This window comes from Suncus etruscus, chromosome 12 (genome assembly GCF_024139225.1).
Source record: "Suncus etruscus isolate mSunEtr1 chromosome 12, mSunEtr1.pri.cur, whole genome shotgun sequence".
In the NCBI taxonomy this organism is placed as follows: Eukaryota; Metazoa; Chordata; class Mammalia; order Eulipotyphla; family Soricidae; genus Suncus; species Suncus etruscus.
This window is the reverse complement of record NC_064859.1, coordinates 20,046,462-20,072,267: the sequence shown is the minus strand read 5'-3', so window position 1 is coordinate 20,072,267 and position 25,806 is coordinate 20,046,462. Positions and strand designations below refer to the sequence as shown.

General features: G+C 41.3%; 1 protein-coding gene across 1 annotated transcript; it reads right to left on the bottom strand.

Annotated features, from left to right (window-relative positions):
• Positions 1-1,107: 1,107 nt before the first annotated feature.
• PDCL3 (phosducin like 3) lies at positions 1,108-8,555 on the bottom strand. The gene is made up of 6 exons (XM_049785104.1): positions 8,465-8,555; positions 7,066-7,192; positions 6,228-6,318; positions 5,222-5,365; positions 4,355-4,563; positions 1,108-1,443 (listed from the first exon to the last, which is right to left on the bottom strand). Exons 1-6 carry the CDS (start codon positions 8,468-8,470, stop codon positions 1,301-1,303), a joined length of 720 nt encoding a protein of 239 aa, XP_049641061.1. The 5' UTR covers positions 8,471-8,555; the 3' UTR covers positions 1,108-1,300.
• Positions 8,556-25,806: the final 17,251 nt, after the last annotated feature.

The window sequence follows — 25,806 nt, the reverse complement described above, 5'->3', positions numbered from 1 at the left end:
AAAATTCCTTAATTCATTAATACTTTCCTAAAAAAAAAAATGCTCTGAACAAAAATGGCAAAGACCTTCCCAATGACTGTTTCTGTTGGCAGAAACTGTTTACACGACACAGGGCACCACACATCACTTATTTTCTTCCCTCTCCTTCCACTTTGCCTCCTTGACATTTCTCTTCCCCACACATTTCTTCCCTTTGTCCTTGCTTGAACATGTAGGTGCTTCCAACATGATCACAGATACAAGGTCACGAATACAATAGTAGCCAGAGGTCTTGCAGCATCTCCCTGAAACCATGAGTGGCAGATTGTCCACAACTCTGAATTCATTTGGAGGAGATTCCTATCCAGTAGTCACTGATACAAGTCTAAAAGCCACCACAAACAACAGTCCTTTCACGGCTAACAATATGCAGGGCAGCAGGATCCACCACTTAGGTGAGAAATGGAGGAGGAGGTCCTCTAGTAAGAGAACTTTTGTTCAACTTCTGGTCTGCTCCTGTCTGCTTTCTCTGTCCTACTCATTCTAGCTAATAGAATTTTGGGGAAATTGCCAGGATCTAGTCACCTGTCATCTGCACCCTACATCTGTGACTGTGGTCTGCATCTTACTGTACATGTTCTTGTTCAATCATGGAACTGCACTTTTTTTTTTAAATGTACTGCCTCTTTCTTGAGGCTGGAGTGCTAGTAGAGAACAGGTAGTGCTCTTACCTTGCACACAGCTGACTTGAGTTCAATTTCCAGCATCTCATATGGTCCCCAAGCATCACCAGCAAGTGCTTTCTGAACACAGAGCTATGAGTTAAGCCCTGAGGCACCGCCGGTGTGGCCTCAAACCAAACAGCAACAACAAAAGTATTGCCTATAACTTATAAATGGGTACACAGTGAGATTTTTCCTACCATTCCCTCGAGTGATTCCTGCTTAACTTTATCAAGCAGTATAAGCAATTTACTTATGCATTATCATAGAATCCATTTAGTTTAGAATTTTTCTGCAGTATAACTTATTTGTATAATTACTCTTTTATATAGATATTTCAGTAAGAAACAGTGAATCCAGTTCAACAAATTAAAATGAGAAAAACAGGCATTTGCCATACCCAGAGTTGGTTTTTACCTTTTTATTAAATAAATGCTATTAATTTTAAAGCTTCCAAAAAATGTGAAAGAATTCCCAGCAGTGATCAATTCTGAGCTCAGTGAGATTTGAAACATGATTATAAAACCAAAGACTCAAGCTCCAAGTTCTTCTAATGATCCAATGCTCCGTCAGCTCACATATCCCACTGTGGCCTTTACTCAGTCCTCCTCAGAGTCGCTCCCTGCCCGCATGGGGACCCCGACCCGCACAGACGACAGCAGAATATCCTCAATGTGCTTCTTAGGGTTCTCTTCCAAGTCTGTCTTGACTGCCCCAGACTCAGCCAACTTCCACTCCAGCTCTAGAGAATGAAGAAGATGTAGATCACCATACAGAGCCAATAGGGTCCCCCTCACACCCAAACCCTCAAGCCTTGGCAAGTTTTTCTAAACAGAAACTACAATCATTGTTATTTTCTGCCGATTTCAGTGGCAGAAAAAGGAAAAAACAATCAGATCTGTAAGGAGGATAATGAAAATGCTCTGAAAGGTTTCCTAAGGACATAGGAACAAATGAGATATGACATAAAAATGAACCGACAAGATACTGAAAATAAAAACTAAAGATTAAGCCTATATTTTAATGACTACAAATTCCCAGCTTGGACAGTTCATATTAAGGGAAAATAATTATCACAATTAAAGACTATATTTTGCACCATTGTCCTGGAAATTCAATCTTTTTAAATCTAACTCAGTTAAAAAAAATCAAGTGCTTTATGATTTATATCCAATATCGCAAACTCTAAATCTCTTAATGATAACATCCGGGAACATACATTTGTATCATGTCAAAAATATAATTTGGGGGGCCCGGAGTAATAGCACAGCGGTGTTTGCCTTGCAAGCAGCCGATCCAGGACCAAAGGTGGTTGGTTCGAATCCCAGTGCCCCATATGGTCCCCCGTGCCTGCCAGGAGCTATTTCTGAGCAGACAGCCCTGAGCAATGCCGGGTGTGGCCCAAAAACCAAAAAAAAAAAAAAAAAAATATATATATATATATATATAAAATTTGGGAGGGTAGAGAGGTAGTGACTTTGTCCAACAAAAAGCCAAGACTATTGTTACCATAGCACTTAGACTACAATAAAGAGGGAATGGTGTGATAGCACCATTTGCCTTGCATGCAGCAGAACCGAAACAGACCTGGGTTCAATCCCAGGCAACCCATATGGTCACCTGAGCCTGCCAGGAGCAATTTCTGAGCACAGAGCCAGGAGTAACCCCTGAGTATTGCCAAAAACAAACAAACATTGTCTTAGTTTTTTTGTTGTTGTTGCTGCTGTTCGTTTTTTGAGTGTGGTAGTACTCAGGGATTACTCCTGGCTCTGCACTCAGGAATAACTCCTGGCAGGCTTGGGGGACCTTACAGGGATAATGGAACTCAAACCCAGGTTGGCTGCATGCAAGGCAAACACCCTACCTGCTATGCTACTGCTGCAGCCCCATGTCTTAAATAGTTTTAATTTAGAAGAAGATAAAGTAAATACTTGGCAAATTTCAAAAAATAAGTAATTCTTTAAAAACATTAAATTTAAAAAGCATGTGAAGAAGCCAGATAAATAGCACAGTGGTGGGGCATTTGCCTTGTATGCAGCCGACTCAAGACGGATGGTGGTTTGAATCCTGGCACCCCATATGGCCCCTCAAGCCAGCCAGGAGTGATTTCTGAGTGCAGAGCCAGACCCCTGAGTCTCGCCAGGTTTGACCCAAAAACAAACAAAAAAAGGGCCAGTGAAGACTCAGTTAGTCCTTCTATTTCATTCTTGAATAATCCATGAAATAGCATATGGTAAAATTCTGTAAATCCCAAGATTCCTCCCAGATATGACATTACTAAAGGTGACCCAGGACTGTGTGATCTAAGTGGGTCCTTCCAGCTTAGTGTAATCAGGGTCACTGCCATCCCGTCTCCCCTTGGTGCTTCCTGGGGAGGCCACAGTACTGCAGCTCTAAGTACCCTTGTCCAACGGTAGAAAAGGTGACCAATTTCCTAGAAAACCTTCAGCACTTCTGATTCCTGACTCAGGATATACTTAGTTGTACACATACATATACGTATGTGTGTGTACTTAATGTTATATCCACTGATAGGTCTGTTATTTTATACACTCACCCATCCTCAAAACTTTCTAGAAACAAAAATGGCAACTGCTATTTATAACCAATTATCTTCCCTGACCTATCTTCAAAATAGGCGGTGAAGTAGTTTGAAACACTAAATGCCTTTGAACACTGGAATAATGTATGACTTATCATGTCTGTGTGCATGTCAGTGAATATCTTTGTATAAGGAATTATACATATATGTTTATTTCCATATGCTCAAAACCAAATGATGGATTCTCTGATGAACACTTTTCAGAACTCAATATGTCTTTCATGTTAAGTATTAGTGCATTTTGAAAACTCTGTATATAAAAGAAAAAAAAATTTTGAAGGGGTCACACCCGGCAGCAGCACTCAAGGGTTACTCCTGGCTCTATGCTCAGAAATCACTCCTGGCAGGCTTGAGATGCTGGGATTCGAACCACTGGCCTTCTGCATGCAAGGCAAATGCCCTACCTCCATGCTATCTCTTTGGCCCCATATAAAAGAAATTTAAGAAGAAAATTCCTTCAGGAGTGAGGCAGGATTACATCAACTGCCAAGCTATTCAACTGAGAAGATATTTCTACAGAGAAGATATAAAAAGATAAAAGCCTGTCACACTGTTTATGAGTCAAACAAAAATGGTTGTGCTCCTGAGCTAAACTCAGAACAGACATATTGTGACTAATAAAATACATTATAAGTGAACATTAAATAAACATTTTACAGTCCTTTATGCTTTCTTCTTCCTTTTGTTTGTTTTTGGGCCACACCTGGTGACATTCAGGGGTTACTCCTCGTTATGCACTCAGAAATCAATTAGGGGACCATATGGGACGTTGGGGGATTGAATTACGGTCTGTCCTAGGCTAGTGTGGACAAGGCAGATGCCTTACCACTTGCACCACCGCTGTGGCCCCCCTTTATGCTTTCTTCTAAGTGGAAAGTCTTACAACTCAAATGAAACTCGTCAAAGATGAGAAATTAAACTTTCTTTCCTTTTATAATTGTCGCACCAAGGCAAAGGTGAACTCAAGACTGTCCTAGCACACATGTAGGGCACAGGCCACCGAGCAGAAATAGTCCTTGTCATATTCCAATGTCCCAGATCCTTCTCTCACCGTCTCTCGTCAGATTCATGCCACCGAACACCAGCGGGCCAATGTACTGAGCCTTGATGTCCCCATCCAGGTAAACAAACACTGTGGGGAGATTCCGGTCTGGGTAATTGGGGATGCAGGTCGTTGAGATGGCTTTGACAAACTTGACGTTAGGAAACTTTCGAGCAAGTCCACTGAAATGCTGATTGATTAGGGCACAGAGAGGAATCCTATACCAATGAAAGCAGAGGTGGCAATGACTGCATTTATATAAAACCCAATTGTCCTCAAACCTGTCATAATGACTTCGGCAGTGACTACTCCAGCCCATGTCAGCTGGTATTTTTAAGTTTCTGATAATTTCAGAAACCCACAGTTTGATTTAATTAGACTCAACAGTAACTCCAAAGACTAGCTTCAAGGCAAAAAACGATTTTCGTCCTCCTGAGATTTAGAGTGAGAGAACTTTCAAAACTGGATCAACGCTTCCCAACCTGGTCTCTATAGTGAGACCAAAATGAAAGCAGGACACACTGAGTGGCCAGAGCCGCACATGCACAGGAGTGTCCTTACACGGATTTCTTCAAAGTGATTGCAACAGTCCTTTTCATTAAAAGCAACATTCTCACATTACAAAGGCATTTGCACTAGTCACCAATACTAATATGAAAGATCAAATTAAAAAAAAAAAAAGATCAAATAAAAAATTGTTTTGTTTTGGGGCCCCAACCTGCAATGCTCAAAACTGACTCCTGCTTCCGTGCTCAGGGATCACTCCTAAAGGTGCATGAAGGACCAAGTGTAATGCCAGAATCCAACTGTGCCTTCCCCTCTGACATACTCTCAGGCTTCTCCAATTGCATTTCAAGACTGCGTAACATCGCTCACCCTTGTTTGTAAAGGTGCAGGACAACCCACAAGCCCTTGCCGGCTTTGGTGACTTCCTGAACATAATCCTTCCCAGAGATTTCCAAAACCTCTCCAAACTGATTCTTGAGCTGAGCTGCTTTCCACTCGGCCAGTCTCTGCTGCCTGCACAAGAGAAAGAGAAGCCTCCTGTGAACTGGTGCACAGAGCAGGTCAAGAAAGGCCCAGGGTTATCTCTCTGCCTCGGGAAGTCAGAGACCTGCTGCCGGAACCCGAACTCTGACGTCTTCACGCCAATCCTTCCCCAAAGTGCTCTCAGAAGAGGAGTGTGACAAAGGGCGTTTTCCTCCCCTTTTTTGCTGTGCCTCTCAAGCAGAGAACAGAGGCAGTAGAGCCACTCCTGCCTGGGGACCACTGGCCAGGCAGGCTGATGGCCACTGCTAGTAGACAAAGACTCAGTCTGCTCAGGGCCCAGGTCCTGGGGAGCACCAGAGGCCCACCTATTAGTACTCAGGATTGAACTGGGTTCTTTGCACGTCAAAGAGAAACCCTGACCCCATGGTAATCCCTCAAAACCTCAAAGGGCATTTTCATTTTTCTTTTTAGCCATACCCAGTGGTGTTCAGGGCAGACTCTTGTCTCTGCACTCAGAGATCATTCCTGGTGACTTTGGAGAAAGATATGAGTTTGGGGATCAAATACAGATTGGTTGTGTGCAAGATAAGTGCCCTACTATCACTCTGGCCAAAAAAAAAATAAGCATCTTTAATAAATAATTTCGTTAAAATGGTACGCTTTATATATTATTTTACCAATTTTTAGAAATTGCTAATGCTAACAAGTTGTATTTTAGAAATTAAAAAAAGTCAAGTGGAATTATACTATTACGTAAGTTTCAGGTATGCATCACTGAAAACCAATGTGTCTGTACATTAATCTCCTACTGAAATAATTTTCACCATATACATGAGGACATGCATGTTAGTGCCACACAAAAAATCAAACAGAACCTCTAGGCAGCACTAACCTATACATTTCAATAGCACGTTCATCCTCCTCATTAAATTCATCTTCATTATCTTCGAGTTCTTCCAAAGTCATATCTTCATATGTTTTTACTGTATTTAGAGAGCAAAAATGTAAAAGACAAGCAAATATGCAATTTTTCCAACTCTTTTCCTGAACACATAACAGAATATTCCTAACCTTTCCAAATAGAAATAAAAAGTCCTGAAAATATTACAACAGAAAGGACTTAAGGGTATTTTTAAATGACAGAACTATGTTGCTATCTGTAATTTTTGAGTCTCATATCTACACAAAAATAAGGGCATGAGGGTCCAGAGCAATGATACAGTAGGGAGTTGTCTTTCATGCAGCCAACCCAAGTTGGATCCCTGGCACTCCATATGGTTCCCGAGTCTGCCAGGAGTGATCCCAAAGTACAGAGCCAGGAGTAAGCCCTGAGCACCACTAATAAAGGGCATGAATGAGGAGTTGGAAAACAGAAGAGCTGTAGGAGTTTAGGTAAACACACAAACACTACCTACTATAAAAATGGTCTATGATGTAATCCAAGTGAATCAAGTCAGAAAGCTAAAGCCCAGACACTCTCTTCTGGCTTATCCTGTGTTCCTAGCATGGCAAGAGTTCTGGACATGAAGAGCCTTTACAATCCCCTAATTTACTGCAGCTGAAGGTCAGACATCCCGGCCTAGCCATACAACCACAGATACTGCTGCCAAGCCCCAGCACCTGCCCCTGGCTGGCTCTGACGATTTTTTGCCACAATGACTGAAGAAGTTCACAAAGCAGTTTCTAATCCCAGAGAGTCAGAGTAAGGAAAAGGTGTTTTAAAAACTCACCCACTGACTGCTGAAGGGCTCGCTGCTCCTCTTCTGCATCCTGTTCTGAGTCTTGCAGACTGTCCTTGGGGGGCAAGATGCCCTTTTTGCGTAAGATGTCATTCCACTCTGTATCCGCATTGGGGTCCTAGAGAGAGTTAATTGAGGTTACCAGCTGTTCAAATCCAGTAGGGACATTGGCACTGGAGCAAGGAATCGGGGACAAATTAGGCCGTGACCTGTTTCTAAGAAAGCACCAAATGACCCACTGCCTTTTTCATTCCGTATTTCCTGCTTCTCCTCCTGCTACTCACCCCTTCATTCACCAGGAGCTCACTGGGACAAAAGTCAAGAAGTGACTCATAGACTGGCATCAACTGTGATACCGGAGCTGTGATGATACCTGCTCAATATTTTCAGGAGTGACTTGGAATGATTCACTTTCCGGATATCTACTAAGAGTCTACTATATGCAGAGTACTGTTGATGCCAGCAAAGCAGGACAACACAATGAATGCAAGTCAATATACAAACTATTATCAAAATTGTGGTAAGTGCAACAAGAGAGAGAGAGAGAGAGAGAGAGAGAGAGAGAGAGAGAGAGAGAGAGAGAGAGAGAGAGAGAGAGAGAGAGATCTATCCAAGGTCAGAGACACAGAGCATCTCAAAGCAGAAGATGGCCAAAAGAGTGGGAGAAACTCTTCTGCTGGGCGGGCCGTTTCTCCGAGGGTCAGAAGCACAGCAGCAATACCCACGACGGGCCAGGTTGTCTCCCTAAGACAAAGGTGGGGCAGTGCCAGGTCCCAAGAAGTAGGAAGGACTAGGACCAAAAATATTAGGGTAAATGCTGGGAACCCAGCTGGGAAGAACACACAGCTGGGCTCAACACATAACAGGGCAGTGCCCTGGAAAGGCGCCAGGATGCCCCCAACCTGGCTCTGAGCCCCAGTCCTCGCCCAGGCTGTCCTCAGTTGAGCCCCCAGAGAATGCACCCCAATTTCTGGCGAGGAGGACAAGCTGGGGAGAGGGTCCCTTAAGGGGAGTTTTGGGCATTGGGATCTGCTCTCCAAAGTACCCCCCCAAAACATTGCAACTCTGGGTTGGCTTCCCTTTGCCTTTCTTGGGGGGTTGGCTTAATTCCACGAGAAAAATCCCAACAAAAAAAGGGGGGCAACCCCAGGGCATTTGCTTCTCCCCATGACAGCACAGTGAGCAGGAGGGCGCTGGGGCAGTCCTGGGGTCCAGTCCTGGGAAGGGGTGCGGCCCTCGGCAGCTCCAAGCGCTGGACCCCAAAACGTCAGCCTCCTGCTGGGCGCCGAGCCGGGCTCTCCCGAAACACCAGCACCCCTTGCCCGCAGGTGAGCCGGGCTGGGCCGTCGGGGAGCCCCGAAGCCTACACCCGTACCCCAAGAGCGCTCACCTGCATATCGATTGCAATCACTCAGCCCGGGGTCGGCGCCGACTTATCTGCGCATGCGCATAGTCGCCCGGAGCACGCGCACACAGACACACCCCTTTCAGCCTCACGGCCTCTCCCATTCGTGCACGCGCACACCCGCACCTTTGGCCCCAGCCTCTCCAGCGCATGCGCATACGGACACACACGCCTCGCGTCGCTTCCCGCGCACGCGCACACACGCCACAACTCACTCTCGCTCCGCCCACTCGGAAAGGAAGATTTGCAGCCGGGCGGAAGGAAAGCCGGAACATTCCTCTTCCCAGAATCGGAAAAATGTCGTACGCATGCGCTTGTCCACTCTTACGCTTGCGCAATGTAGATGTGCTTCCGGGTCAACTGGGCCTCGTTCTGAAGCCAGGCCATGCTGCCTTATTAGGGCAAGTTTCAGCCCCCTCTATGGAGGCTGTACCGGTACAGTCCAGCTCTCTGCACGCGGGACCAATCGGGTCAAAGGGGCGTGGCCCTAGGGTGTCGGAGCTGCAGCTGTGTTGCCCGAAGGAATGGGTGACTAAGATCACCATGGAATGGACCATCCTTGCATCCTTGCCTGAGATAGCACATTTCTTAAACACTTAAAAGTGGGACAATCTTTTTTTTTTTGCATTCTAATTACTTTAATAATTTATATGTCTATATATATATATATATATATATATATCTTAAGAGGAGTCGCATATATGTTTAGTCACAATTAACTATTTCAAATTGAAGTAATTCAGAATTCTTTTTTTTATATATATATTTTATTTAAACACCTTGATTACATACATGATTGTGTTTGGGTTTCAGTCATGTAAAGAACACCACCCATCACCAGTGCAACATTCCCACCACCCATGTCCCAAATCTCCCTCCTCCCCAGCCAACCCCCGCCTGTACTCTAGACAGGCTTTCCATTTCCCTCATACATTCTCATTATTAAGACAGTTCAAAATGTAGTTATTTCTCTAACTAAACTCATCACTCTTTGTGATGAGCTTTCTGAGGTGAGCTGTAACTTACAGCTCTTTTCTCTTTTGTGTCTGAAAATTATTAGTGCAAGAATGTCTTTTATTTTTCTTAAAACCCATAGATGAGTGAGTCCATTCTGCGTTTTTCTCTCTCTCTCTGACTTATTTCACTCAGCATAATAGATTCCGTGTACATCCATGTATAGGAAAATTTCATGACTTCATCTCTCCTGACAGCTTGTGTATATGTACCACAGTTTCTTTAGCCATTCGTCTGTTGAAGGGCATCTTGGTTGTTTCCAGAGTCTTGTTATGGTAAATAGTGCTGCAATGAATATAGGTGTAAGGAAGGGGTTTTTGTATTGTATTTTTGTTTTCCTAGGGTATATTCCTAGGAGTGGTATAGCTGGATCGTATGAGAGCTCGATTTCCAGTTTTTGGAGGAATCTCCATATCGCTTTCCATAAAGATTGAACTAGACGACATTCCCACCAGCAGTGGATAAGAGTTCCTTTCTCTCCACATCCCCGCCAACACTGTTTATTCTCATTCTTTGTGATGTGTGCCATTCTCTGTGGTGTGAGGTGGTACCTTGTAGGTGTACCTATCTGAGACCCGCCCATTTCTGGGAGGGGTCTTGGGAACTGAATATTAGGTGTGGCCTTACCTGCAAGACCCCGCCCATTCCTGGGAGGGGTCTTAGAATAGGTAGATAAACCCTTGAGCCAGGCGATTAGGCTCTGCCCTGCTGCGCTCTCTGGCTTTAGGGTTTTAGCCTCTTTTGGTCTTTTACCAGGATGGAGGTCAAAGGAAGATGGCTGAAAGGAGTTAAGATGCAGGGCTAGCTAAGAATGGCTGAATGCTGATGCAACAACTGGCGCTCCGAACTCTGACTTGAAACCTGGACCCAAGAAAACAGCGATGATGGTGAGATACCTGCTTTTGAGTTTCATTTTGGCTTTTTTCAGTTGTAGTGAGCCCAAAACCTAGGGCTACCACGTGAAGCCATTTTCAAAAATGGCCGACACCCCTTATGGGGGCAGAAGGGCAACTGAAACAAGGGAGGTGGAAGCTTGCATCACCTCCAGCCCAGGCCCGGGCCCAGGACTGAAACTTTGTTACAATAAACAAAAACCTCGGCCTCCTCAAAAACTGATTAAAAGCCTAGATTGGAAATGGAGGAGAAAAAAGACTGTATTTAAAGTGGACTGATTTTCTGAGAACAACCTTCGGCTTGAATTTGGATTTCGACTTTGAAAATTTCAAACTGGACTTTTAGTTTAAATAACTTTGAACTCTGGACATCCAAAAGCGCCCTGTGAAGCTGTGGCCGAGAAGCTGCAGTGGCTGTGGTACTTCCAAAGTGCCACCCGGAGGGGAGAAAAGGCAGCGGTAAAGCCCGTCCAGCAGCAAAGAAGCAGCGAAAAGCTCCTATCAGCCCAGAAGCAGGAACGCCTGGGGCTCGGCTCGGATCAACTCTGCTCCAGAAAAATGGCAAACCTGTATTCCACCCTCCAAATCACAAAGGTGAAATGGCACGAGCGAACTGGCCTGCAGAAACTTTACAGAAGCCACGTGGTGAGATCAGCGTGGGACAAATTAATCATCTGAACTATAATTTTAGGTGTAAGGACTAAGTGGGTAGTCATATATTTTACTCATAGTTGATGATGGGATACGTTTTAGTTAGTTGATTAAAAAAAAAGGAGTATTAGCAGTTTTAGCCCATTTAAAGATCTGATTTCTAACCACCTGCATCTTTGTCTTAATTAGTCATTTTCTCTATAATTTAAATGTGTTTTGTTTTCCAGTTAATATTTTCAATTGCAAAATGTTTTACTGTGTGTATTTTAATGTACTTAGCCTGTTTTTAAAATGTATGTTATGCATTTATGCTGTAGTACTTGTGTGTAGGGAAGGTTAATAGGAACAGAAAGTTTCCCCAATATAGTTTAAAAGTATAGGAACATGAAAGTTCCGGAATAGTGCTTGGTAGAAAAGCATTAAGAAAATTTTAAGTTACAGGTGTATAGTATATTTTGCAGAAATGTTATGTTTTTGAAAAGGGCTGGTATATTAATTTTCACTTTATTACATTGTTGTATGAAAATATTAACCCACCTTTGGCTAAAGGTGGAGTCAGAATTACAAAAGGGTCCTTATATTTCAGAAAAGGGGGAAATGTAGGTGTACCTATCTGAGACCCGCCCATTTCTGGGAGGGATCTTGGGAACTGAATATTAGGTGTGACCTTACCTGCAAGACCCCGCCCATTCCTGGGAGGGGTCTTGGAATAGGTAGATAAACCCTTGAGCCAGGCGATTAGGCTCTGCCCTGCTGCACTCTCAGGCTTTTGGGTAGTTGCCTCTTTTGGTCTTTGACCAGGATGGAGGCCAAAGGAAGATGGCTGAAAGGAATTTAGATGTAGGGTAGCCTAGAATGGCTGAATGCTTAATTGGTTATGATATTGGCCACACATGTGGTGAATAGGGCATGAATAAAGCTGATGCTTCCTGATGCCTGTTTCTGGATGAGTCTGATTCCGCTGTTCACCTGGGCCTGGGACCCGCCAGCTGGATGGGGATTGCGAAGCCACGTGGCCTGGGATGCCATCCACATCCATCCAGCTCCATCGTTAATTATTTGATTCTACAGTACTTCATCGTTGTTTTTATTTGCATCTCCCTGATGATTAGTGATGTGGAGCATTTTTTCATGTGTCTTTTGGCCATTTGTATTTCTTCTTTGTCAAAGTGTCTGTTCATTTCTTCTCCCCATTTTTTGATGGGATTAGATGTTTTTTTCTTGTAAAGTTCTGTCAGTGCCCTGTATATTTTGGAGATTAGCCCCTTATCTGATGGGTATTGGGTGAATAGTTTCTCCCACTCAGTGGGTGGCTCTTGTATCCTGGGCACTATTTCCTTTGAGGTGCAGAAACTTCTCAGCTTAATATATTCCCATCTGTTAATCTCTGCTTTCACTTGCTTGGAGAGTGCAGTTTCCTCCTTGAAGATGCCTGTATTCTCAATGTCCTGGAGTGTTTCGAGTCTGATATTGAGGTCTTTCATCCATTTGGATTTTACCTTCGTACATGATATTAGCTGGGGGTCTAAGTTCAATTTTTTGCAAGTGGCTATCCAGTTGTGCCAACACCACTTGTTGAAGAGGCTTTCTTTCCTCCATTTAGGATTTCTTGCTCCTTTATAAAAAAAATTAGGTGATTGTATATCTGGGGAACATTTTCTGAGTATTCAAGCCTATTCCACTGATCAGAGGGCCTGTCCTTATTCCAATACCATGCTGTTTTGATAACTATTGCTTTGTAGTACAGTTTAAAGTTGGGGAAAGTAATTCCTCCCATATTCTTTTTCCCAATGATTGCTTTAGCTATTCTAGGGTGTTTATTGTTCCAAATGAATTTCAAAAGTGCCTGATCCACTTCTTTGAAGAATGTCATGGGTATCTTTAGAGGGATAGCATTAAATCTGTATAATGCCTTGGGGAGTATTGCCATTTTGATGATGTTAATCCTTCCAATCCATGAGCAGGGTATGTGTTTCCATTTCCGCGTGTCCTCTCTTATTTCTTGGAGCAGAGTTTTATAGTTTTCCTTGTATAGGTCCTTCACATTTTTAGTCAAGTTGATTCCAAGATATTTGAGTTTGTGTGGCACTATTGTGAATGGGGTTGTTTTCTTAATGTCCATTTCTTCCTTATTAGTATTGGTGTATAGAAAGGCCATTGATTTTTGTGTGTTAATTTTGTAGCCTGCCACCTTGCTATATGAGTCTATTGTTTCTAGAAGCTTTTGGGTAGAGTCTTTAGGGTTTTCTAGGTAGAGTATCATGTCATCTGCAAACAGTGAGAGCTTGACTTCTTCCTTGCCTATCTGGATTCCCTTGATATCTTTTTCTTGCCTAATTGCTATAGCGAGTACTTCCAGTGCTATGTTGAATAGGAGTGGTGAGAGAGGACAGCCTTGTCTTGTGCCAGAATTTAGAGGGAAGGCTTTTAGTTTTTCTCCATTGAGGATAATATTTGCCACTGGCTTGTGGTAGATGGCCTTAACTATATTGAGAAAGGTTCCTTCCATTCCCATCTTGCTGAGAGTTTTGATCAAGAATGGGTGTTGGACCTTATCAAATGCTTTCTCTGCATCTATTGATATGATCATGTGGTTTTTATTTTTCTTGTTGTTGATGTTGTGTATTATGTTGATAGATTTACGGATGTTAAACCAGCCTTGCATTTCTGGGATGAAACCTACTTGATTGTAGTGGATAATCTTCTTAATGAGGCATTGAATCCTATTTGCCAGGATTTTGTTGAGGATCTTTGCACCTGCATTCATCAGCGATATTGGTCTGTAATTTTCTTTTTTCGTAGCATCTCTGTCTGGTTTAGGTGTCAAGGTGATGTTGGCTTCATAAAAGCTATTTGGAAGTGTTTCCGTTTGTTCAATTTCATGAAAGAGTCTTGCCAGGATTGGTAGTAGTTCCTCTTGGAAAGTTTGAAAGAATTCATTAGTGAATCCATCTGGGCCTGGGCTTTTGTTTTTCGGCAGACATTTGATTACTGTTTTAATTTCATCAATGGTGATGGGGGTGTTTAGATATGCTACATCCTCTTCCTTCAACCGTGGAAGATTATAAGAGTCCAAGAATTTATCCATTTCTTCCAGATTCTCATTTTTAGTGGTGTAGAGTTTCTCAAAGTAGTTTCTTATTACCCTTTGAATCTCTGTCATATCAGTAGTGATCTCTCCTTTTTCATTCCTATTACGAGTTATCAAGTTTCTCTCTCTCTTTCTTTGTTAGTTTTGCCAGTGGTCTATCAATCTTGTTTATTTTTTCAAAGAACCAACTTCTGCTTTCGTTGATCTTTCGGATTGTTTTTTGGGTTTCCACTTCATTGATTTCTGCTCTCAGCTTTTTTATTTCCTTCTGTCTCCCTATTTTTGGGTCCTTTTGTTGAGCAAAAAGTGGGACAATCTTATGATTCTTTTGCCACTACTTGATATACTTTAAAATATTTAAAAATCATTATATAATGAGTTTTCCAAATGCAAAGTGTAGTAGGATTTTTTTTTTACAAAAAACACTAGTGTATTTATACACTAGTAACACCATCATTGCAAAACATGAGAACTGATTTTAACAAGGGTGTGGTTGTACTTGGGGGCAGAGGGGAAGAGAAGGTGTCTGTACTGAAATAATAGCAGAATGTAGTAGATACGTGTGGAGGATATAATGCCATACTGTCTGCTGGAACCCAGGAACCATGCTGTAAAACATGAGGCTTCAAATATAAGTTTTTTAAATCAATAAATGAACAGAAGTAGAGAACTTGAATTTAATATGCTTAATAGCTAAACAAAGAAAAGGTCGGTATGATTTAGATTTTTTTTTCTTGTGCAGTAATCACTGCTTGCTTTGTATGGACCTTTGCTCTACTGTTGGATGATGTTGGAAAGACTGAAATCCCCTAGGCCCAAATCTCAGCCTCATGGTGTAACCTCAAGCTGGGATCAGTGCTGTAAAAGCCTCAATCAATTGGGTCCACTATGTTACTATGAAATACAATAAACTCATCTTTGAATAGGGGTGCATACATAACACTTAACTACTTTACAGCAACAGCACTGTAAATCACACAGCAAAAGTTATTTAAAAAGAAAACGTTCCTCTCATAAAGGAAGGTAGGTGAGTTGGAGTGAAATGGGGGTGGGTAGCATTGTTGGAGGTAAATGGACACTGGGGAAGGGATTGGAACTGAAGTATTGTATTCCTGAAATGCAGTCATGAATAATTATGTTGTTCATGGTGAGCTAATAAAAAATAATCTTTGATGTGCAATTAGAGCCACAGGGTATAGCATTTACCAAATCCTTTAATGAACCTTCTGTCTAGGTCATCACTGAAACTATGCAATTGAGCTATTTATTACCCAACTCATTCTACCATGCAGGAGACTGATGCACCCAGAAACAGAATGCCCGGGGCCACCGCCTAAAAAGAGAAGTCAAAACTTGAGGTCAGCCCTGCCATGCCTGTGCTCTCAACAAGCAGTAATATTAACAATAAAGAGGGCTTGCTTGCTACAAAGTTACCAAAAACAGTACATTTATATATGCACATATATATACATATATCTATCTTATTATTTGAAAAATAAACCCAATTCCTCTCTCAAGACCCCTCAGAAATAAAATGTTATGTCAATATTATTTTATTTTTTATATAACTAAATAATCTAGTGACCACAAGTAAGATACTCATTTTTACACATTGATTCAAAGAAAGGAACTTGAAGTTGTTCAAAATAATTGTTCAATTGCTTTCTCTGTCTCCATTTCCTCTTGCCATTGAATTCTGAAAGAGAAAGAAAAATTCTTCAACTCTGATTAAGCCACCTCAGATCAAGATAAAAGGCTGTTATATATATATTTTTGGTTTTGGAGCCACACCCTCTGATGCTCTTGGCTATGCGCTCAGAAATCACTCCTGGCTTGGGGAACCATATGCGATGCTGGGGATCAAACCGAGATTCATCCTGGGTCAGCCGCATGCAAGGCAAACACCCTACTTCTCCAGCTCCTATATAACATATTTTTGAAAATGTCACAAATGCCCACAATTGGTACTTAATTATTTATTTGTTTTTGTTGTCTCTGCTTAGGTCATTTTAAGTCTGTGAGTTTCCTGGCCTCTGGGGATAGCTTCCCTTGTTTTCACCTGAGACCCTGTGTCCCAGCGTCTGGACAACTGTCTCAGATTTGACCTGCGGGGACCATCCTGGCTGATAGTAAGTAGGGGAGTGCTCCTTATGGGAGGCTGACATCCCTTGCAAGGTCACAGCATCATGGAGGTCACAGCTCTCCTGGGAAACATTGGGGTTAGAAACAGGTAAGAGGAAACATTTTATACCCTGCAAAGGAGAAATGATTGTCGCCGGGTGCCAGCATGATCCTGCAACAAAAACACAATGCATACAATACAAGTACTTTATAAATAAAATACAAATACTTTATAATAAAATACAAGTACTTTATGTCAAAGGGTTTTCAACGATGCCTATTGTAGTAGTTTTCAGAGCTGTCCCAGTCCAAGAGCATCAGATTTATCTGGGCCCATGATTAGACATGCAGATAGCATCAAAGTTATGTGGGAGCATGCAAATTCTTGGGCTTTTAGTGATTCAGTGGTAGTGGGATCCTGGTCACTTGAATTTTCACAAGACCTCTAGTGTCTGTGAAAATAGTGACTCACAGATGAGACTACACCACAGGTGACACCTTCCAAGTGTGAACAACTGTGGTCTCTAAGCTAGAGAGTGAACACCTGGGAGCAGGTGGTCTCAGGTAACTTGTTTGTGAGACTGGAGTAAAATGTTAGCTATAGTCATTGCCAAGTAAGAACTTTCTGCCTAGGGTGAGGCTAAACATACCCTACATTAGATGCTTGTTCTTGGAGGAGACTTTTCAGGCTGTGTGTAAGAACAGCTCTTTCAGAGTGGTTTAGAGCCCTTTTCTCACTCACCTGTTTGCTGATGACCCTCTGTTGACCTAATATCCTTTTTGTGATTCTTTATTCCATGGGTGGCTTTCTAGTTTTTTTTATTATGCATCTCTAGTTGTGTAATTTTTATCTGTGGGCTCTGTGGAAGATCAGGGGACTTTCCACTGAAAAATACCAGATAGGCCTAACTTCAAGCACTTCCCTGTTCTTGTTTAGGTCTGAGAGAATAGTGGTATTTTCTGCAGGGTTTATATCCATCCTACCTTCATGGTAAAATCCACGTGGCAGCAATTCCTGGATCCTATAAAGAATGAGGTACAAGTTAAATGGGGTCCACACTCTCAAGGCTGCAGCTGTACCCCAATTAGGCTGACCTTCCACTTCTTTTTCTAAGCAACCAGAAGTCAAGTGCAAAAGGCCGCTCAAGAGAGCTGCTAACACACCCCAGGAATGTATCTAATCACCTTAACAAGCATGCTGTTTTAACATCCATAGCATACACCCTGCTTTCCCTAATCCCCTTACCATGTCTTCCTACAACACAGAAGCTCACACTGTTGTAATCCCCTCTCACATCCTATATAATTGGCTGACACAGAGTCCACACCTTACTCTCCATCTTACTTTCCCCTAATATCAATATCCCTTTCCCACCTATAATAAACTGAGTTACTCTCCCAAAGTGGCAGTTGAGTGTTCTACTAGCCTGTTCTACTATACCTCACCAATGACTTCTACAACCAGAGACTCTAACCTCACCAGTGACTTCTACATTTTGGGATCTGACCTTACCAGCCTCTTTTACACAGGAAGCCAAATTGTTTTTTTTTTTTTTTTTTTGCTTACTCTTTCCAATAGCTTCAACTTAAAACACACTCCTCTCTTTCAAGAAAGTTTTCTGGACAGTGCATTTCCGATTTTTGATTGTTTTGACCACACGAGTGATGCTCAAAGGTTATCCCACTCCTAACAATGCTTAGGGACCCTACAGGATGCTAGGAATCAAACCTAGGACTGCTGTGTGCAAGGCAAGTAATACCTGCTGTACTATCTGGCCCCATTTCAACTTTTTAAACTTGCCTTTTGCTGTGCTTCTGGTACCATGATGGGAGCCTGTGGTCAGACTAGATGAGACAAGTGGTTAACACTATGCTGACCAACATACTTTTCAGAAGCTGAGAGGCTCCTGAAACTCAGGACTTTTGGAGCCATACTCAGAAAGGTGTTGGGTTTGAGCTGAATCCCCTACCTTGGCTCAGAACCCTAGAGCAATTTTATTGATCCTTTCCTTTTAACATTTTGAAGATCTTTTTTTTTTTTTTTTTTGGTTTTTGGGTCACACCCAGCAGTGCTCAGGGGTTACTCCTGGCTCTATGCTCAGAAATCGCCCCTGGCAGGCACAGGGGACCATATGGGATGCCAGGATTCGACCCACCTTCCTGCATAAAAGGCAAACACCTTACCTCCATGCTAGCTCTTCAGTCCTATCCTTCAATAATACTTAACTCTGGCAATTTATACATTTCTCTTTTCAAAGGGATCCATTTAAAAATGGGATCCATCTACTCTGAGATATGGACAGGCAGACGAAATGAAAATGGCAAGAGAATATTAGCAAATGTTCATGTCACGGTGGGGGAAGGATTGAGAAGAGAGGAAAAAATGTCTCCACAAGGCAACAAAACACCTGGATGAAGAGGCTGAAACCAGGCCTACAGCCACCGTATAGTGTCACAGTGGAGGAGGCTCTGTTCAGAGCACAGTGGACAGGCAATAGGAAGATGGTGGCAGGACTAGTTGTCATACATACTTTTCAAGGCTGGAGCACGTGGAGAAACAGAAAGGCACCAACTCGTGGAGGCAGCGGCAAATCTTCTCACCCTCCGGTGGGCCAGTTTGGCAGCCAGGCGCACCAGAGGGTGCACAGGGGCAAACTGCAGCAAAGAAGTACAGGTGAGGGAAGCCCAGGGCCTGACACTCTCCCCCCACCATCCCCTTACAGATGCTTTCACTAGCACAGACAAACCCATTTTCCAGCCTGCACTTGACATTTTGCTTCCATGAAAGACCCTCTTGCTCTGAGAGCAGATTTTTCACCCTGACTTATCACTGCCCATCTCTGAAAACCTCTCTTCTGGGCACATCTGCCTTAATTCTGAGTGTCATCTGCACTGTGGCCTCCACTTTCCCAAGTAAACGCAGCCACACTGACCCTTTGGAGCCCCCTGTGTGTTCTTTCCTGGAGTAGATGAGGTGGAGATTGACAGCTCTGACCTCTCTGCTGCTCACCTGGGTTTTAAGGGAATAAAGGGGCACATCTGTCCATGCTCAGGGCTTACTCCTGGCTCTGCCATCAAGACACTGCCCTGGCAGTGTTCAGAGAAATTTATGGGGTGCTGAGGATTGAATCACGGTCAGCTGCCTGCAAGACAGCACCACTCTCTGTCTTGCCCTCTAGCCCACACACTGGTGTCTTCTCCAGGAAGGTGAGCCCTCTCTGAGTGAATCGACACAGAGCAGGTGGAATTTTTATCACTGAAACCAGGAGTTTAGGACTTCTTTTCATGCATCTGGCTCCCTTCCCAGTGCATATGCCCTTTTACCATGCACCATTCAAACCTGAGCCTCACGGCTAACGCAGGACTTTGTACCTCTTCCTTGGTCAGGTGGCCATCTGGGCGAGCAAGTGCTTGCAGTGTCTGGAAACTCTTGCCCCTATCCACCTTGCACATGGAATTAGAAAGGGGCAAAGGCATGCAGATTAGAGGGGTGTTTACAGAAAAATTATTATATGATACTGACCAGAGTTTGAACAGGATATGTTGGCTCCTGAGTTCTGGAGTAGTGAAATAGAAACTAAATCGAAAAAAAAAATAATGATTGATTTTAGTTATAGGCATCATTAGCTACAAATGTTGAAATTGTTTGATCTTTTTACTCTTAGGAAATACTCACTCTTTTATATATGTCTTGAATACCCTGGAAAGAAAATTAGGAGGACAAGTTACTTGGAAATTTACTGAAGCGGGTAATTGGTGAGGCATTCAATATAAGTTGTACCAGGGACCTCCTCTCTTTACCCAAACATGACAAAGCAAGTTGACAGTCAAAAAGAAAATCTGTAATACAAACTTAATAAGGCTATCATTGATGTTTGCAAAGCAGAAATCTGTCAACAATAAATTGCATGATAAAACAATCTTATTTTGCCTTTTAAGTTTTCAGAGGGAAACTCTCTATGATGTACTTAAGCAATACTCAGACCAATTCCCTGATAACCACCTGACCAATAATAAATTAAAAATTCACAATTTCTCAGGGTTTGTTAAAATGTAGATTATTCTTAGCATGAAAGGTTTTCTAACAGCAGTGGTCCTGTGGAAATTAATTCTTTGCTTCCTTCTAAAAGCCATTTCAAAATCATCAAAAGTATTTGACAATTTTATAGTTCCTGGTCTATGTACCAGCTTCTTCCTCCAGAACTCGGTGTGTGTCTGCATGTTTCTGTATGTTATGAACAGTGTTAAGGAAGCAACTGCTTCTTATATATGACATCCTTCAAATTCATAATTCTGCATTCAGGCTCCAAGTAACAAATATATGGGAAAAAAAAAAGCTTTTCCAGGTACTTAAAGTAATCTCCAACATTTCATAATTCCATTCCTTGTTTTAATTTTCCCAGAAGAAAAACTTAGTAAACATGTGATTTTTTATCTCTGTTTCATTATTACTTCTCCTGCTACATAATAAGTTCCATGAGACCAGGTAGCTCTTTCTTTTTAATCACGACAGTCTCTGTAGTACCTGGCATTCATCAACAAACACATTTTGAGAAATATGGGTCATGCCCCCAGCTATTTATTGTTCTATTTATGTTTCTTCTCATCCTACATAATGACCAGAAGTACAAAATCTACAGAGTCTCTGTAGGTATCATTATTTTCAGAGTAATATTTACTTTCTTAACTGCACTGAGGTAGAAGTTCCCTGGAAACATACACCCAGATAGATATTCCTGATCTTGAGAACAGAAGGTAAACGTAAGCCCAGGTAAGTGATCTGGCCACTGGGAAGCTGAGGGATAGATACAAAGTCCCCAAAAAGAAGTGATCTAGTGAGGGTCACATTTGATCAATAGAACCAGATTTTCTAGTAATAGCACTTGTGATTTTGAGCAGTCCTTTGATCTTAGGTAACTAGAATTGACACGCAGGATCAGCTTTGGGGAAATTAAAGTGAAAGGAAATTCATTTCAAGTGAGTCCATGCACTCGAGTGTAGACAACATATGAGACCTCCACACGCCTGCATCCAGGGACACCCCATAGCCTCCATGCAGGAATGAGGAGGCCCCTGCAGGAGTAATCAAGAGAAAAGGCCAAGGAGATGGAGAACTCTGACTTCTCATTCTGTACAGATTGGTTCTCAAGCTAAGAGGAGACAATTGTTTTCAAATACACATTAACATTAGAAATCAAATGAGATAGAAATGGTGTATTTAGAAGGTTTAAGAAAGTAATGTTTTGTCTTGAAGAATGAAAATATTTGCACCAGGAGATGATTAGTTCTGAAATGGTCTCATTTGGTACGTTCTGAACATTGTTTCTTTATTTTGTAAACAGGTGACTATCTTTTTCTTCATGTTCAAAAACTCATACTGAATAGACTTTACTCAGAAGTCTGTTTTACTTCCAAATTCACGATACTTGAATCCACCACCTAGATTTCATTTGTACCTAAATGGGCAAGATAGTGAGGACAGTTTCATCATGTATCAATGACATTAAGCACGTATGAGGTATCAATGACATACATAAAAGCAGAATCGGACATAAAAGTAAACATTTAAAATCTGAAGGAATTTGTCTCTATTTTTTAAAATTTTTATTTTGATCATAGTGGCTTACATATCTTTCACATTAGTATTTTAGGTACATATTAACATTGAATCAGGGGAATACCCACCACCAAATTTGTCCTCCTTCCTTCCCCGTTCCGTTTCTGCAACCCATATCCCCCACCATCACCCCCTGGGCTGCTAGAGTAGGTGGTCCCCTCTTTGTCTAGCTTACTATCAGTGATCATATATCTGTTTGGTTCTGGTGCTCTCCCTTGTTTCTCCCTCTATTTGAGAGGCTAAGCTAGATAAATCGAGTTATGTGGTTTTGTTTGAGGGAAAGAAAAACAATAAAATGGGGTAAAGAATAAGAAAAAAAATTTTTTTAAATTAAAATATGCTGAAAATGGGCAGAGTCCTTCTAGTGGCTATCAACCTCAGTTTGAGAGAGGACATGAAAAAGGGAATTGAAACACCATAACAATACAAAAATAAATGTCAAATTAAATATCCAGTGAGCACTACAACAATAAAGACAAGCACCACACAATAGTCTCGGTTCTGAAATCAAATCATGCCGGAGTGAAAAAGAAAAAGATAAAATAAAATAAAATAAAATAAAAAAGGAGACATCAACTTCAATATCTACACCAAAAAAAGGACGTCAAAAAAAATCAATCAATCAATAAATATATATGTGGAAAAATGATTATTTTGTGCTTTTTTTTTTCTTTTCCCCCCTGCATAGGCACAATAATTATTGGGGATATTATAGAGGGAATTCCCTTGGCCTAGGAGATACAGGATTTCTCCACCCCTGAAGTATACTGTCATGGGATTAACTCTAGACTCCTTGCATGATCATTTACTCTCCCCTCAGTGCTTTTGTGGTGTACGGAAGACTTCTGCTTCGTAATGGATGGTAAAATCAGACCTCTGTATCTAGAGATCTTGGTGACTATGCAGCTCAAGGAATGGAACTTATGATGAAGGCTTTCTTTGTGGTTCTAGCAGTTCTGCTTCTTCAGTGTCCTTTTAATTCATCTTCTGTAGTTGGTGTTCTTGGTCATTATGTTGCTCCTAGGATGGAACCTGGGATAGAGTCTTTCGTTATGTTTCTGGAAGACCCGTTCACTTGCAATTGTCTCAGTCAGACCTCTGGAATTGAAGATCTTGTTTGTTGAACAGATTGTAGACCAAAAGCTAGGTTAGAGCTTTTTGTTGTTGTTGTTGTTGTTGTTGGTCCTGGGATGTGTACTGTCTAGTCCTGGTTGTAACAACCATCATCCGTATATAGCAATCTTGGTTTTTGCACAGATCAAAGGGTGACTTGTCTTCTGATTTTGTCTTATCGTTGGTTGGTGAGGAAGAATAACTTGCTCTTAGATCTAGTTAAGGAACTTCTCTCTTTTTAACATTTGGAAAAATTAGTATAGGTAGACATTTAACACCTCAAAAATAAAAAGATGGCATGATAAAATAACTGTCTTTAAACAGATAAAATATCTGATTAAAACATCAGGGAGGGGGACTAAGATTTGCTTGACTCTTGAATCACCTTTTTTGTTTTGTTATGTTTTTTTGTTTTTTGGGTTACACCTGTTTGATGCTCAGGGGTTACTCATGGCTAAGCACTCAGAAATCGCCCCTAGCTTGTGGGGACCATATGGGATGCCGGGGAATCGAATGTGGTCCTTCCTTGTCTAGCGCTTTCAAGGCAGACACCTTACCTCTAGCGCCACCTCACCGGCCCCTTGAATCACTTTTTATTTCTGAGATTTTCAGATGCTAAAATGAGTGTGGACCTGAGTTAAATCAATTGTTGGTAATTGTGAACTACCCTGAACATGATTAAAAGTTTATGCCACACATACAAAAAGACAAAGTAGCTTGATTTGTGGTTTTTAGTCTTTTTCTTTTTAAGCCAAAATAGAATTTGGTCATTTGCAGGTGATACAAAAAATTTTAAATAAAGGAAAAATTCTAGCTTCTAATAAAGCACATTTCATATTTATACTTCACTAACAAATTTACTTAAGACCAAGCATATATATATGGTATAAAATTATTTTTTTCTTTCCCTTCTCCTTATAAAAATTATTTTTATACTGCCCATGAAACATCACTCTAGGACAGTGTTTTTCAACCTTTTTGTGCAAAGGCACACTTTTTTCATGAAAAAAAAAAAATTACGAAGCAGACCACCATTAGAAAATGTTAAAATTTTAATTCTGTGTGCCTAGATTGACTATATATAAAGTAATTCTCTTGAATAGGAATCAAATAAACACAAAGAAGTTATTTTATAATTACTTTATGTGAAATAATAAAGCATTTTATAATTGTTCATATTTCTGTTTACTCACTCAGTGCGAAACCTGGGCTCGTTTGACTGAACACAAAGCTGATATTCTGGCAGGAATCGAAGCTCTTCACCAGCAGCTCTCAGTTTCTCTGTCTTTAGTTTTTATAGTCCATAACATGCGCTTCTGCTCACAAATAGACCAATCATGCCAAATCCACATGTTACGGATGAAACTGGAATTTTTCCTCTGGCACTCCAGACAATATCTCATGGCACACTAGTGTGCCGTGTACAATGGTTGAAAATTGCTGCTCTAGGGCATACTAGAAACTGGTTCCAATATAGTAAGAGTTTTCTCCCATGACACAATACTAAGCTTCAACCTAATTCTGAACAGCCAGGATAGATTTACAATCCCAACCTCCCTCTTATAAACATAGAACAATTGAACACAGCTCATAACTATCATCCAAGTGACACATATAAACATGTATCCATGTCTATGTATCCATGTTGTAGAAATTGCTAAGATAACTTCTCAAATAGGAAAGCAACCCACCCTCATAACAGCATTCTAAGGTGAACTCTGACATCACAGATGGGAAAACTGAGACCAGATAAATTAAAATGTGCCATGACCAGTCTTGGTTTTAGACCTAGTTTCTCTGGTATTAGAATCTTGGCTATTAAGTACAGTTTGTATGGGAGGCAAAGTCATCTTGGGCAATTGGAAAGCTAATGTATGGACAGCAGAGTATGGTCCATGTGGAGACTAGAGAGAGGTTAAATGGGGCTGAGCATGATGTGTTGAGTGTTTGCTGAAGCAGATGCAAGAGGAAGAGGAGATTAAAAAGTTCATGAAGAGGGGCCAGAGAGATAGCATGGAGGTAAGGCATTTGCCTTTCATGCAGAAGGTCATTGGTTTGAATCCCGGCATCTCATATGGTCCCCTGTGCTTGCCAGGGGCAATTTCTGAGCATAGAGCCAGGAGTAACCCCTGAGTGCTGCCAGTTGTGACCCCCCCCAAAAAAAAAAGTTTATGAAGAACTAGTGACTCGACCCTGATACACTCTTTCTCTTGTGATCGGACTAGCATTTCCTTTGTAGTCATTGAAATAATTCTCTTGTGTTTACCAGAACTATTATTGTTTTTCTTACATGAAATTTGTTGTTTTATATAAGTGATATACTATATCATCTTGTAAGACATCTTAGATCATATATCAATTAAAGTAATAGCCCATATAGATGATTTTCATCACTATAAGATAACACACAAACTACAATCCTTATGGTAAATCTCATTAAAGACATCCACTCGTCATTTGTTAAAACTGTTCTTACATGCATATTTATAAATAAACACAGAGTTTTCTAACAGTTAGAAAAAGATCTTTGACTAAAGATATCATTTCTGACACAAACATGAACTAAACCACTCTATCTTAAATAATTATGTTAACATTAATATTTCCATCTTATATTGCCTCAAAACTGTTGTCCAATATGTCACCTGCTGATAGAGTGAATAACTGGATCAAAGATAATAAGTTTCTTAGTCAATACAAGCTTATTATTTTTTATTGTAAGAATTTATTCAAGAGAAAATTGATTAACATGTTGAGGTAAACTGACATAACATAATATAGTAACATAGCATAACATATAATTAATATAATATAATAATACATGTAA